The sequence below is a fragment of the Trichoderma camerunense genome, assembly GCF_050948025.1.
Source record: "Trichoderma camerunense strain CBS 138272 chromosome Unknown V8C40scaffold_23, whole genome shotgun sequence".
Lineage (NCBI taxonomy): Eukaryota > Fungi > Ascomycota > Sordariomycetes > Hypocreales > Hypocreaceae > Trichoderma > Trichoderma camerunense.
Genome location: NW_028145347.1, coordinates 367,729 through 381,661, shown reverse-complemented (window position 1 = coordinate 381,661; position 13,933 = coordinate 367,729). Strand labels below are relative to the sequence as shown.

The 13,933-nt window shown below is 53.8% G+C and overlaps 4 protein-coding genes across 4 annotated transcripts; 2 read left to right on the top strand and 2 right to left on the bottom strand.

Annotated features, from left to right (window-relative positions):
- The first annotated feature begins 1,001 nt into the window (after positions 1-1,001).
- V8C40DRAFT_121351 (uncharacterized protein) lies at positions 1,002-4,992 on the top strand. Its single transcript, XM_083210939.1, has one exon. The coding sequence runs from the start codon at positions 1,388-1,390 to the stop codon at positions 4,685-4,687; it is 3,300 nt and encodes a 1,099-aa protein (XP_083068309.1). The 5' UTR covers positions 1,002-1,387; the 3' UTR covers positions 4,688-4,992.
- A 1,085-nt stretch (positions 4,993-6,077) lies between these two features.
- On the bottom strand, positions 6,078-7,798 carry V8C40DRAFT_257033 (ubiquitin-conjugating enzyme/RWD-like protein). The gene is made up of 2 exons (XM_083218401.1): positions 7,188-7,798; positions 6,078-7,091 (listed from the first exon to the last, which is right to left on the bottom strand). The coding sequence occupies exons 1-2, from the start codon at positions 7,209-7,211 to the stop codon at positions 6,630-6,632; spliced, it is 486 nt and encodes a 161-aa protein (XP_083068308.1). The 5' UTR covers positions 7,212-7,798; the 3' UTR covers positions 6,078-6,629.
- Positions 7,799-8,009: 211 nt separating this feature from the next.
- Positions 8,010-9,196, top strand: V8C40DRAFT_257032 (nucleolar protein,Nop52-domain-containing protein). The gene is made up of 2 exons (XM_083218400.1): positions 8,010-8,226; positions 8,305-9,196. Exons 1-2 carry the CDS (start codon positions 8,154-8,156, stop codon positions 9,000-9,002), a joined length of 771 nt encoding a protein of 256 aa, XP_083068307.1. The 5' UTR covers positions 8,010-8,153; the 3' UTR covers positions 9,003-9,196.
- V8C40DRAFT_257031 (uncharacterized protein) lies at positions 9,076-13,601 on the bottom strand. The gene is made up of 2 exons (XM_083218399.1): positions 10,333-13,601; positions 9,076-10,302 (listed from the first exon to the last, which is right to left on the bottom strand). Exons 1-2 carry the CDS (start codon positions 13,246-13,248, stop codon positions 9,520-9,522), a joined length of 3,699 nt encoding a protein of 1,232 aa, XP_083068306.1. The 5' UTR covers positions 13,249-13,601; the 3' UTR covers positions 9,076-9,519.
- Between the last annotated feature and the right edge of the window lie 332 nt (positions 13,602-13,933).

The following is a 13,933-nucleotide window of genomic DNA, read 5'->3' as shown; positions in this document are numbered from 1 at the left end:
TAGGAGCACAGCAGCGGTGGCGTAACAAGTGCCCAAGCCATCAAAATCCATCCAGCTCAGCCCGTCACTTTAGTACGTGCGTGCACTTGTACCTGGCCCCCGGCCCCCAGACAGACAGACTCCAGTCTCTCCCTAGGGAGTTGAGCTGCTTGCTCCATTTGCTTGCTGTAAGGAGCTGTAGGGAGCCGCCACCCGCTACCAGATGCAGCCTGCAGGTGTGGCATTCCTTTTTCTCGGCGCATGCACCAGCGAATGGGCAGCGATATTGGATGATTGAGGGACGGAATTGCACCCGACTTCAGCCTGCATGTGCATTTTGCATTCTGCCCTGAGCACACCACTTCCAGACCCCTCAAAAGCAAGTCGCTCGCTGTGAATCTCCTCTTTGCTTCTCCAAATCCTCCACAAGACTGCTCCATCGCCGTCGGAGGCGCTGCGGACGCTGTCGGGCCACGTCGCGTGCCTGACCTGCTGCTCTGCTGACCTGACGCTTCAAATCCGCTCTTCTCTTCCCTGACAGCGGGCTCCAGCTCCCTAATACTGCTCGTACCGTTCCAATTTTTTTTTCTTGTCGGCCGGGGTTGTAGAATTTCGATGACGGATCCTTTCGTCATCCCTGCACTTTGGAAGCTCGACACTCAGCTTCGAACGAACGACGAAACAAACAGGACGCCGCAACACCAGCGTTTCTGCCGCTGCCCGTACTGACTGACTGACAGACTGCAGCGAGCTCTGCGTCTTTTTGCACCAAGCGTGCCCGTAAGGACTCCGTACGAGATTCCCCGTCTGCTGCGGCGTGACGTGAGAAGCTCGGCGTTGCCGCCTCGACTCTGGAGTCGCATCTGTAGCTGCTTGTCCGCTACCGCTCTTTTTGGTCTGGGGAAGCTCCGTCCTGTATAGCACTTGACGACTGCCTCGTTGATCGATCCTTTCCCGTTCTCTTCTTGTCTGGTGGGGATTGTTTTTTCGTGACAGGTCTACTAGATTCACTCTCTTTTTTTTTTTTCAGCCTACGAGTACAAGCAAACCTGCCGGCCGCCTTCAGCTGCATGCTCTTCTGAGACTAGCTAGGCTGGGTGCATTTGGAGCCGAACACCGTCTCTCCAACGACGGTCTGGATCTCGTTCCGATTTTCATCTTCCGTAAAGGATTCCCAGGTTTGCGTGCGCAGGCGGCAATGGCACGGGGCGGCGCCCTCTTCACCCCCAGTATTGACGACTCCAATCCGCGAATGTCGCTGTCACGGCCTGGATTCAGCACGCTCGTTCACGGCATCCAGCAGACGGCCTCACGTGCTTCATAGAGCCCGGCCGCTCGCTGCTGGGCTCTCGCGGAACCAGTCGAGGCAAAAAAAGAGAACTAAGCAAGGCCTCTTCGCCCTCGAATCATGAATTCAATGACCGTCTCGCAGACTGGCGGCGGACACGGCCGCCAGCCCAGCATCACCAAGCAGAAGCAGACATCGCCCTACGCATCCCGCATCAAAGCTCCCCCTCCGCCTCTCAGTTTGCTCCCTGCGTCAAACGACGGCCGCCAACGACCTCCTCAGCTCTCGCCCATGCCAGTCTCCCCTCGCTGGGACTCGCTGGCAAACGGCTCCAACATGCTGCTGCATAGCCCAATGTCCCCTCTCCCTCCGCGATCGCCCTCGCAAAACAGCTGGTATGAGCGGTACGGCCAGCTAGACGAGGCGACATCGCCACAATACCAGCCACAGCAGCAACAACCGCCAGCCGCAATCCAGCATCATCAGCATCATCCGTATCAACCATCGTCGATGGGCAGGAGACGACCGCCAGAGCCTCTGCAGCTGGACTCGGCCAGCGCCCTGATGACAAAGTCCATGCGCACAGAGGTACAAGTACGCACGCCAGACACCCCTGCCGTCGAGAACTTTTCTAGACCCCGGAAGCAAAGTACCAGTATTAGGTCGCCCCCTGTCGGTCCAGGTAACCTCCGGCTGGCCTCCCTCCCTCCCTCGGATCGCATGCCGGAGATGACCAGCGTTTCACCTTCTTCCACGCCCTCCTGGCAGCGCCCCCGACGTCCCTCCATCTCCTCAAAATCTTCACTCTCCTATGCTGTCTCTCCATCTTTCCCCCCTACTGCCGAATACCTCGAATCGAGAGCCTCGAGAACCGCGAGTGCACAACCTCCAATTGCTGGCCATCGCCCCCAGCTGGGCTACCAGAACCGCATTGACAGTCCGGCCTTTGCTCCTGCGCCCGGTGGGCCAGCTCCTTGGATGAGCGACGACGAACTGCGATCCAGCTACAGGTCCCAGCTTACATCATCGTCTGCGTTTGGCACTGGCACTGCCGTCACCGAGCGAAGCAGCGTTCTGACCAAGGACAGCTCCGTCCTGTCACTCTACGGGAACGAGAACGAAAACGAGGCAGGGGCAGAGGGAGAGACAGAGGCTGAGGGAGAGGAACCCAGCCTGGAAGATGTTATGGGCATGTATGAAAGAGGCTTCTGTGACGACGACGACGACCAATTCCAAGAAAACGAATACCCCGATCCCTACAACAACAATTACAACGAACACTACCAACAACACCCATACGATCACCACCACTACCCATACGACGACCAATACAACGTTGGCTACGGCGCTGCTCCGTACGACGACGATTCATATCCGCGCATACCGGAATCAGAGCTAGAGCAGAAGCCAGAGCAAGAGCTAGAGCGAGAGCTTCAACCAGAGCCAGAGCGCGTGCGTCAGCAGGAGCAGGCGCAGGATCGCGAGCAGGATCGCGAGCAGGAACAGGAGCACGAGTACAGGCAAGAGCACGGACGCAGCCTTGAGCACGGACGCGCGCCTCTGCCTACTCATGACGAAGAAGTAGAAGAAGAAGAAGAATCTGCCGAAAACGACACCGTCCCAGACAACATGATTAGCGTCATGCACCGTCCTGTGACCGCCAGGTCCGAGCCGGGCCCTGAGCGCATTCACAGCGACGAATTTGATGCCGACCCGGTGCCTCCGGTGCCCGCCGCCCATGCCGCGCTCGACATGGAAATTAGGCAATCCAAGATGCTCTTTTCCAGCACTGCATTCACATCTACGGTGCCTGCCCTCACCCACGACCACGATCTTGATCACGACCCGGAACACGACTTGGAGTTTCCGGAAAAGCGCGACTCGTCCAGGACGGTGGAATCCGCGCCCTCTGTGGACTCGGACGGCGTCCGACCCGACCCGAGAGGAGCCACGCACAGCCGAGGAGCCACACCCAGCCCGAGTCCCTCGCGCATTTCACCTCCCTCGATGCTTGAGTCTCGATCAGTGTCCCCTTCTCCCTCGGTGCACCTCCCTGTTCCCGAGCCTGAGAAGCCGGGTTCGCGAGATCGATATGGCTTCAAGAAGGAAAACCAATTCATCACCCGGCAGCAGTACGATGCCTGGGATAAGACATACTCTCAATATCTCGCGCGCCGGCGGAAGAAGTGGACTTCCTACCTCAAGGACAGTGCCCTTATGACTGACCGTCCGCAACGATTCCCCGCCCCTAACGCAAAGACGAAGCGGTTCGTGCGCAAAGGCATTCCACCGGACTGGCGCGGCGCTGCATGGTTCTACTATGCGGGCGGACCGGCCATTCTGGCCAAGCATGGAGGTCTCTACGACAAATTGTTGCTGAGACAGGCCAAGCACGTCGATATCGAGGCCATTGAGCGTGACCTCCACCGAACTTTCCCCGATAACATCCAGTTCAAGCCCTCACAAGCCACCGCCGATATGCTCGACACCACCACCAGCAGCGAGAGGGCAAGCCAATCCACGGTAAGAGGAGCGGCTTTGGACGGCAGCGGACCTGGCCCCGTTGGGCTGGAGGGCGAGCCACCGCTCATTGCATCTCTTCGTCGTGTCCTGCTCGCCTTTGCCGTCTACAATCCGCGCATTGGATACTGCCAGAGCCTCAACTTTATTGCTGGCCTCTTGCTCCTCTTTGTCGACACGGAAGAACAGGCGTTTTGGCTGCTCAACGTCATTACCCACATCTACCTTCCCGGTACCCACGAGATGAGCCTCGAGGGTTCCAAAGTGGACCTGGGCGTTTTGATGACGGAACTCCGCGACACAATGCCCGCTGTGTGGGACAAGATTGGAGGAGAGCTGGACAGCGGTGAGCCGCAGTCGCGACCAATGACTAGCAAGTCGGTGCGAAACCCGCTGAACCCGCTGACGCCTCGACTCAAGCGAAAGGAGACTCACGCAGCACTGTCGTCTGAACGACTTCCCCCAATCACCCTCTGCATGACTGCGTGGTTCATGAGCTGCTACATCGGTACGCTGCCCATCGAGACGACGCTGCGCGTGTGGGACGTCTTCTTCTACGAAGGATCCAAGACGCTTTTCCGCGTTGCCCTAGCCATCTTCAAGCTGGGAGAGGCTGAGATCAAGGCGATTGGGGACCCGATGGAGATGTTTGGCGTGGTCCAGTCAATGCCTAGGAAGATGCTCGACGCGAACAAAGTCTTGGAGACGTGCTTCAAGAGGCGCAACGGCTTCAACCATCTCAGCCAAGAGGTGATTGAGGAACGCCGGCAAGAGAGGCGTGACAAGGCCCAGCAAGACCTTCTCCTGCGGTCGCGCAGTAAAGCTGCGACAACCGGGGCGACTGGCAGAGAGGCCGACGGAGAGCGAAAGGGCGGCAGCCTGTTTGGGCTGAAGAAATAATATCCTTAATACCTAGGGGTGGTGGTTTGAGTTTCCATTGATACCACTTGTGTCTTTCTTCTTCTTTTTCACCTTCATCATCTTCGATTCACATATGCTATAATTCTTTTTTCCCATTTACATCATTTCAATTCATAGCACGGCAGGCGTTTGAGGGAGATGTCAGGTCGTGGCCCAGGAGAATGGCCACGATGCATCTTGCATGAAGCATTAGCATTTTCATTCACCTCTTGTTTTCACCATTTTCACTTCTCTTCTCTCCAACTACTTTTCCGACTATAAATCACTTTTCTCCTTTGTCCCCTACTTTTAACTCTCTTTATACCTCTTTTTACCTCTTCTTATTTTTCTTCTTTTTAACTTCTTCATATGGGGTGCGCGGATTACATACAAAATGGGCGCATATATCCCCCTTGTTTCAAAATACCATGACGACGGTTACGGCTGCAACCTGTGGCAGGTCCCTTGTTAGAGGAACTAGAGACGGAATGCTTGTTGCGAACAAAAAAGAAAGGGATGCGTTTTGGCCAAAGAATGAGCGAGACACAAGGAAAAGAGAAGACAGCTGTATTCTCTTTGTGCTTAACCTCCTTATTTCTTGTTATTTTTTTCATCTTTTTCTCTTATTATTTCTACATCTGTGGTGCGCAGCATAGAAGGACGGGCATGTACAAAAATCTCTTTGCTTGTTTTTGTTTTTTGACTTGAAACTTGGATAGAATAGGACACAAAATCTTGGGGGGGAAACGAGGGAGTAATTGGCAAAACACCCACTGGCGTGTACACACAATTGTTGTTTTGTGGCGCGGCCAATGATGAATTCTTGAACGAAAGGCTCTTTTTTTTTTGACTTGTGTGTGTGTGCTTTGTGCGTGATGTAATGAATTGTTCCATTTGCTGTATGTTTTCTGCCAATCTTAATAGTAATCAAGTAAGTTCTGATGAACAGAATTCTTATGACTCTTTGCATCATGAACCGCCCTCTTGTTACCCATCCTCGCCCCTCTCCATCACCGGCACCCTAAGCATGCGTCCGCATCCACATCGACGACAACAATGGCCAGGCTGTCTGTTGACACCAGCTGCAACACCTTCAACCAACTGCGCCATGAACGTGCAGCGACAAACGTCAACGAACGCGTGGGGTGGAAAAACTGCGAGAAGCTGCACTACGACACGGGCCACGGCAACTTTTGTGGTGGACATGACGCCCAGCATTTAAGACGACGTGTGATAATAGGCAGTGCGGGATTCCGGCTGGGGGCGTGCTGTGAGTTTGCGAGTCATTATATTGTTGATACGCAGGCTTTGGGGTGTTGATATCGTTTTTGGGGGGATTGTATGTGGTGTGTGTCTTGGTAAAAGACGTGGACAAAGTATATCGGCCTTGTTATCGAAATGTGTTGAGTTTCTCATTCATGTAAATGGGAGTTGTTTATATAGCAGGTGTTTAATAACAGACAACAACTTATATAACTATTACAATATTGTGCCAAACTGGGTTCCTATAGATTAAGATGGCAAGTGCTCTTTAGGGGCAAATGTGTTGTTAACAAAGATAGATGGGTTGTAAAAGAATCTCAAAGAATAAAGAAAAGAAAAGTTGTTATTCATCATGCCAATACTCAGCCTAGCGCCAAATCTTGTCTTGTTTCAACCCGATACCTGAATGATACCATAATCTTAGCTACAATGTTGCTCTTGAGACTTTGCAAATCATCTGTTATGCACCCTCTTCATTCTGCAAGTCTCCTAACAGCCAGCCATAATTCATTCTATGCCACGCATGAACCCATGTGTGTACCTCTCTACCTGTAGAAGTACGACGACTTGTGGAAATTCTTGTTTGTCCAGCATCTCATCTCTCATCTCTCATCTCTCCCTCTCTTGCTCTTGTAATTATGCGAAAAGAAAAAAGGAAAGGGGGGGGGGAAACCTCCTTTTATGATGCCGATGCCGGAAAGACTGGGTCTTCGAGGGCATACTTAGTGACGGCGGCCTTTGCCTTTGCCTCCCACGCCTCCCTATCGTTGCGGTACTCGTCGGCAATGCGCTCCTCAAGGGGGTCGTCGGGCTGAGGCTCGACAAGCAAGTTGCGCAGGGCCTCGAGGACAGACGCTATCTTTGTGCTGGGCTTCCAGTTCTCGGCCTTGAGGATGGCGAGGCAGACGTTGCCGAGGGAGTCGTTTGTGATGTTTGGGTGGTAGACGCGGGTGACGAACTTGACGACGGGGGGCTTGAAGGGGTAGTCGGTGGGGAGGGTGAGGACGATGCCGAAGCGGCCCGGGTAGAAGGTGGTTGAGGCTGGGGGTTGGAGGGTGACGTGCCAGGTGTGGACGGAGTTGTTGGGGGGGAGCGTGACGAGGAAGCCCTCGATGGGGGTTTGGGAGACTTCGGCGAATTCCTGGGGAGAAGAGAGAAAGAGTTAGTGAGGAAGAGAGAAGAAGAGCAAGAAGCTGGTGGTGATAGAGGAGGGAGGCATAGAGAGGTTGAGGCTTACCTTGGAGATGCGTTTGGTCGACATGGTGATGGTTGTGGTATGGATGCAATGCACAGGGAGATGATGGATGGGCTAAGATTTCGCTGCTCTAGTGATGTGACAGAGAGAATGGCGTTGTAGCTATCTCTTCAAGATGTATGAGAGTAAACAGTCCTTTGTTCCGCTCGTTCGTATGGGCAAATGTCGAGTCGAGTCGAGTCGAGGAGGGCGGCCGTGACGTCGTCGTTGATGCAGAGAGAGAGAGAGGCGTGAGATAATCTATCGCAGCTAGTCGGGATGGATGCTCGTATTCGCAAGCGAGTTTAAAGAGGGCGTGATGAGACAGAGAGAGGAAGCAAAAAAGCAGACAGACGATGGCAGAACAAAGAAGATGAAGCTTTTCTTTGTAGCTGAGCGTCTGTGACTGTGACTGTATGACGGATGTGGGGTCTATTCTGTTACACGCCCAGGTACCGAGTACGTACCGGATGGCGGGGCAGGCGGGATCACGGCAAGTACAGATACGAAGCTGCGGTATCGTTTGGAATCAATAAAGAGGCTGAGATTATATGATTACCACCTTGAAATGGAATATACTGCTGATTCCTACTGAATATTCTGGTATGATTCCAAGTCTTAGGTAATAATTCTCGATACTTAGTAACTGACAGGGAATAACAAGATCCAACACTGGCAAGGCAGCAACAAAGCAAAAGCACCAGGTACTTACATCTCGGTCAACGGCCTCCAGGTGGGTCTCCGTCCCCTTCACCGAGACCCACACCGAAGCTTCACCTTGATTTTTTCCAAGCCAGACAAAATTTCCCTACCAACTTTTACTACTCGGTCTCCAGTAACCAGCACTGGACTTTCATTTTTAATTACCCCAACGTACATACGCCATTGATACTCGTATTATAGTCCAATTTTCGACTCAATTCAACCATATACACACAGAATACACACATCCAAATCTCCCCACCAGCCATGGCTGCCACCGCCGCCGTCTCTGCGCAAGAAGCGCAGCAGATGCCCTTTATCAAAAACCTCGCCTCAAGCGGTCCGTCTCTCTGTTCTCTTCTCTTCATCTCTCCCCTCAATCCCAAAGCATCCAACTAACAATCCTTTTAAAAAACAGACCGCAAACTCCGCACCGAATCCCTCTCCTCCCTCCAATCCTTCCTCTCCTCCCGCCGCTCCCTCACCCCCCTCGACGCCCGCAAGCTCTGGACAGGCCTCTACTACGCCCTCTGGATGACCGACCGCCCTCGTCCGCAACAGGCCCTCGCGCAAGACCTCGCGAACCTCGTCTTCGACCTGCAGCCCGCGTGCGTGGAGCCCTGGCTCGCGGCCTTTTGGTCCGTTCTAGGCGTGCAGTGGCCGCATATTGAGGCGTTGCGATTGGATAAGTTTCTTCTGCTCGTTAGGAGAATGTTTGCTGCGCATGTGAAGGTTGGGAAGGAGGATGGGTTTAAGGGAGAGTTGACGGAGGTGGTGGTTGGTGTGTTTAAGCAGTGGTGTTTTGATAAAGAGGACGAGAATAAGGTTGCGCTGGGGTTGAGGTTGCATGTGCTTGATGTTTGGGTGGATGAGTTGGAGCGTGAGGGGGCGCTTGCGGTTGAGGATGAGAATGCGGGGGAGTTTGTGAACAAGGTTGGGGCTTTGGTGGAGAGTCTTAAGAGGTGTCCTGTTAAATCGGTTCGACAGCGTGCGCTGGATAGCTACGATGACGAGAGATTGCCGTGGGTGGAGAAGAAGGAGGAGGAGGAGGAGGATGAAGAGATGGATGGTGAGGAGGGCGAGGAGGATGGTGAATGGGGTGGTATTGACAATTAATTGGCGAGACGGAGAGGGGGTCGTTTTTGCATTTCTGGCTCTGGATTTTGTGTATACCAACCATTGCGGTGGATGAGAAAAAAGGTGTCTGGCGTTTATAAGAAAGAAGAAATCTCGGTTCAATTTCAATTTCAGATGTTGCATCCCAAAAAGAAAACTATATATACATACATACACAATCATACAAAGTTCCATAAACACTCAAACAAGAGCACGAGATTGGTGTGCTGAAACAAGAACCGCCTTCTTCATTATACTACCTATATTCAATATTCGACCACCATGCTCCCCTACCTAGGTACACCAAAGATAATGCATCATGACTGTATTATGCTCCATACTCCATTTTTGTTCAGTTTCCCTGCTCCTCATCACTATCTCGTCAGTAACGATTATTATGTGTACTATATATAAAGAAAGAAAAGAAAGTGAAAAAAAAGAAGGCAAATAATAAAAAAGAGAGAAAACTCCCACCAAAACTGCCGCCAAAAGAATTGCGTCGTCATGTTCTTCTCTTTCACCTCCATCGCCCAATCTTCACCCACGCCTGCTCATCATCGTCATCCACAGGCTTCGGCTTGGCCTTCTCGTCATGGCCCTTCTCAGCCCGCTGCTTCGCCAGCCGCAACGCTCGCCACTCATCCCACTTTGCTTTTTCCTCCGGCAGGGGCTCTCTAGCAGAAGCTACCAGGCCCTTCTTCCGGAGACGCCGTCTATGCCGACGCTTCTGCTCAGGAGAAAGCGATTCCGTGTCCACCTGGGTAATGTCGCGTCTCAGAGCGAGATCCTGCATGTCGGCGAGAAAGTCGTATGCCTCCTCGTACGCGAAAGATGCGACTTGGCGTCCTTGTCCACCGGTGATCCACTGATCGAGCTTGATGGGCAGCGCAGTTCCGAAATCCGTGGGGTCGTCAAAGGACCAGACGCAAGGCGACTTGGAGGCTGGACAGGTTGTTGGGCGGCAGTACATGGAGCACATAGTAGCCTCGGCGGCATACCACAACGAGAGGATCAGTGTGAACACGCCCAGCCAAGTAAGGTGGAAGGTTGGAGTTCGATGGAAGAGTTGTGGTAGTGTAAGATGAAGATATGTAACGGGGGTGGCAGAAGAGCTTGTCGATGACGACAATGATGGTTTGCAGTACGGACAACCTCGCCTGGGATTCTTGTGGTAGTGATGCGCGTGACCCTTGGGGGCTTGGACCTTAGTCTCTGTATCTTTCTTCGCCTGGATCAAGGGTTTTATATCCTTGATCTCTTGAGCCAATGGTTTTGTCTCCTGCTTCACTTGAGGGAGGACCTTTGTCTCCTGCTTCACTTGAGGGAGGACCTTTGTCTCCATCTTCTCTGGAGGAGCTACTGGTTGGGGAGCTACTGGTTGAGGCTGAGCTCGGGAATAGCGATCGAAGCGATCCTCAAAGCGCTCAATGCCCTGTTTGGCCGAACGGATTCGCAAGAGGCCTGTTTGCAGCGACTTGTTCATTCTCTCAAAGGCAGCCATCTCGTCATCCTTCTGGTCCCCGCCCTTAATCGCATCAGAGGGTTCAGACTCTGACTCAAGGTCCAGATCAAAGTTGTCGGCGGCTACTGTGGATGGAGGAAGGGGATCGCTCTCTGGCACGGCGAGCTTGGCTGCCTTTTTGGCGTTGGCGATAAACTCGTCCAGGTCGTCAAATGTCGAGTCTTCCATGTCGTATTCTCGGCGCAGCTGCATCAGATCATCCTTGGCGGATGGAGGCCTGGCCGAATTCTTCATGGGTGGTTTGCGACGGGGCAACGATTTCGCACGAGGTTTCTTTGCAGCCACCGATGCCAGCGCGATATCGCCGCCGTCGTCAGTCGTGCCGGGATCTGAGGCCGTGTCCTGATCTTGGCTTCTCTCCCTGCTCCTCCAAGAGGAGAAGCTCGGCTTCCTGGCCTCAAAGAGTGAAGCAGGCGGCACTGCAGATGTCTTTGCAGGTGCCTTGACCTCCTCTTGCATCTCTGGAATAGGTGGTTCGGGCTTCAGCACCAGCTTTTCAGTCTTGACTGTCACCGGCGTCTCGACATAGGCGCCCGGAACTATCGGAGTCGGCATACTCAAAGGGTCAGGCTTGTTGGGCTTTGGGGTTGTTATCATCGCTGACGACTCGTTTAGCCCATCATCACCATCGTCCGAGTCATCGAGACCCGGGGATGGTGCGCGTATGGAACCTCGTTCAGACTGGTTGTCCGATGGCGCAAACAACTTGATCTCCGAGTCTATCCTAGCCGTCGGGTCTGGTTCTGACTGCATGCTGGATCGCTTGCTCTTAGCAGATTCCACCGATCGCGAGCGTTGAAGGCCAGTGAATCCCACAGTGGGCTTTGGCTTTTCGGAATCCTTAAAGTCGGTTGTCGTCGTAGTAGTCGCGGTAGTGGCAGTGGTGGTGGTAGCAGGATTATCACCAGCAGAGGCGCGTCTCGAAAATATGCGAGAAGCGATCCTGTCGGCGATTGATTTGGCGGTTGTTTGTTTGCGTTCTTCGTCACCTGGCGGAGGAGTGGGCAGCTGTTTTGTCCTTGGCTCGTCTTCAGGTGGCGGGCTGGAGCTGGCGGCCCTTGCCAGCCGGCGCAGCAGGTCGTGCTCATCAGGCCGCCTTTCAAAGGGTTTGGGCTTTGCCAGCAGGTTGTCCCGTTTCTGCTCGTGGATTTCCAGCTTTTTCAGTGGTTCCCGAGATTGGAATGCCGCTTCAACCTTGTCCTCCTCTTCTACGCGCCTCGCATCCCGACCAAAGAATGTCGAGGGTGCGTCTGATACCTGCCGGCCAAACTCACCTCCGCCAAAAGACGTCCTTGGACGCAAGAGCGGTGGCTGTTCGTCCTTCTTTACATCGTCGACCGGCTCTTGCTTTGTTAGGCGTCGCCGCGCAAGCCCAAAAGTCGGACGAGGCTTGGGCTCATCATCAGGGGAGCGAGGACGTGCCATGGAGTTTTGCTCCTTGATTTCCTGGAGGCGAGCGGCTGCAAAGGCCCGCTTCGACACGCCGTCGGCCTCCCGCTGCCGGATGTCGTCTAGTTTAGTGTTGTTCCTCAGCCCGTCAAGGTGTCTGCTGGCAAGGGGAAACTGTCGCTCTACCTGCCCTTCCCTAGCGCGTATTTCTTCGAGTTTTGTATTCGGTGGCCTCAGCCGTGTTTGGGGTGCCAGCGGTATCTGGCTGCCGTTTGCGCGAAGCTCGAGCGACCTGATTTCGTCTAGCTTGCTGTTGCGGGATCCTGGATTGGCGAGACGGGGCAGACTGTCAAAGTCTTGCTTTCCATCGTCGCGGAATCCCAGGCGGCTTGCAAACGGCCGAGTCCCGACCCTAACGCGTGGACTGTCGGATATCTGCAACTCGCCGGCGGTGAAATCCTCATCCATCTGCCAGGCGAAGCTCTTGTCGGGAGAAGATCGCTGGACGAGCGTTGCCGCCGAGAGGGCAGGGTCGAGGGGGAAATCTTCGATGCCTGGGACCAGTTCAGGGAGCCCACTGGTGCTGGTGCCGGTGGTAGCGGTACCGTCTCTGTTTGCTCCAGACCGAAGAGCGTTGCGGATGGCAGGACTGACAAACTCGGTCGATCGCTGTCGCACGAGGCCGTCAGTGCCAGTGAGGCGGGTGGCCCTGGCCGGCGATATTGCTCCTTCCCTGCCTCCCACGAGCGTTGCGCTGAGGTTGGAGTTGCGCGCCGAGGGAATCTTGCTGCGCCCTTTGGTGTCCAGATGGTCAGCCCCGAGCACCCGCTGCAGCTCTGACACTTCCGAGGCTGTCCTCGTCCTCCACGGCCTGGGTGCCGGACTGGGCGAGCCGTCGACAGCAACGGGGTCGTCAAGGCCTGCCTCGTGCATCAGCTTTGCCGCCTCTTCCTCGCCCTCTGCGAGCTCCATGGCCTTGCGCAACGATATGGGCTTTCGGCGCGTGCTATTCAGTCGGGGGATTCGGGTGCCTCCAGACGAGATCACGCTGGAATTGGCATTGGCATTAGCATTTGCCTGGTCTCGGGTCGAAAAGAAGCCTTCGGAGACGGGCCTCGGCTTCCGTAGTCCCGTCGCGTTGTCGCCGCCGGACATGCTCGTAGCTGCTCCCATTCCTATTCTCGAGAAGCCCGGAGTCTTGGCCGTGTACACGTGCAATTGATTTTCACTGCCGTCTTCTGTCCGGCCGAATAACGGCTTCCGGCTGCCGTCATTCACGTATAAGGATGCGGGACGTCCATTTTGTCGGACGCCAATTGCTTGATGTTCCTGCATTGCAAGCTCTGTGTGACTATTGTAATAAAGACGAATCGAATAAATTGAATGCTGCGGCGAAAAAGCGCATGATTACTGCAGCATGCGATGGTTCTTTTGCTGGTGAATCGTGATTCAGTCGAGGCGCGTCATGGCCCTTTGGTGAGACGAACGGATTGCGACAAGAGTATCAAGGCTAGATGAGATGCTGTAGAAACTGATGAGTTGAAGTTAATAGGAAATCGTATCTGTAGCAAGTCGCAATGCCTGTGCGAAGAGCTATTCTGTCTGCTTGAAATCAATATGTTGGACGCTGGGAGAAGCAAAAGACAAAAGGCAAAAGGGAAGAAGATTTGAAGGAGAGCGCGTTCTGGCGACTAGCGGTCGATTCGACAAGGGGCGATTTCTGTGCTGTGACTTTTTTGGGACATGTGCTTGCTGTCCACTGGCCCGTGCGTCGGGGTATTGTTATACGAGGAGCTGCCCTATTTTTGGCCGCAGGAGGTACTTAATTGCTTTGAAAGTGAACAGCGGCTCAATGTAGCAAAAGAGTCAATTGAAAGTGAAGATGCAACTGAAACTGTTTTAATTTGGACTCAATTCTACATAGATGGACAGTATTTTTGGTTTGTTTCTAGAAAAAGTCGCCGTGACAGGCATTTGGCCCGTGTGCTGCAAGTGTCAGATGCACGGACAAGGTTTGCCG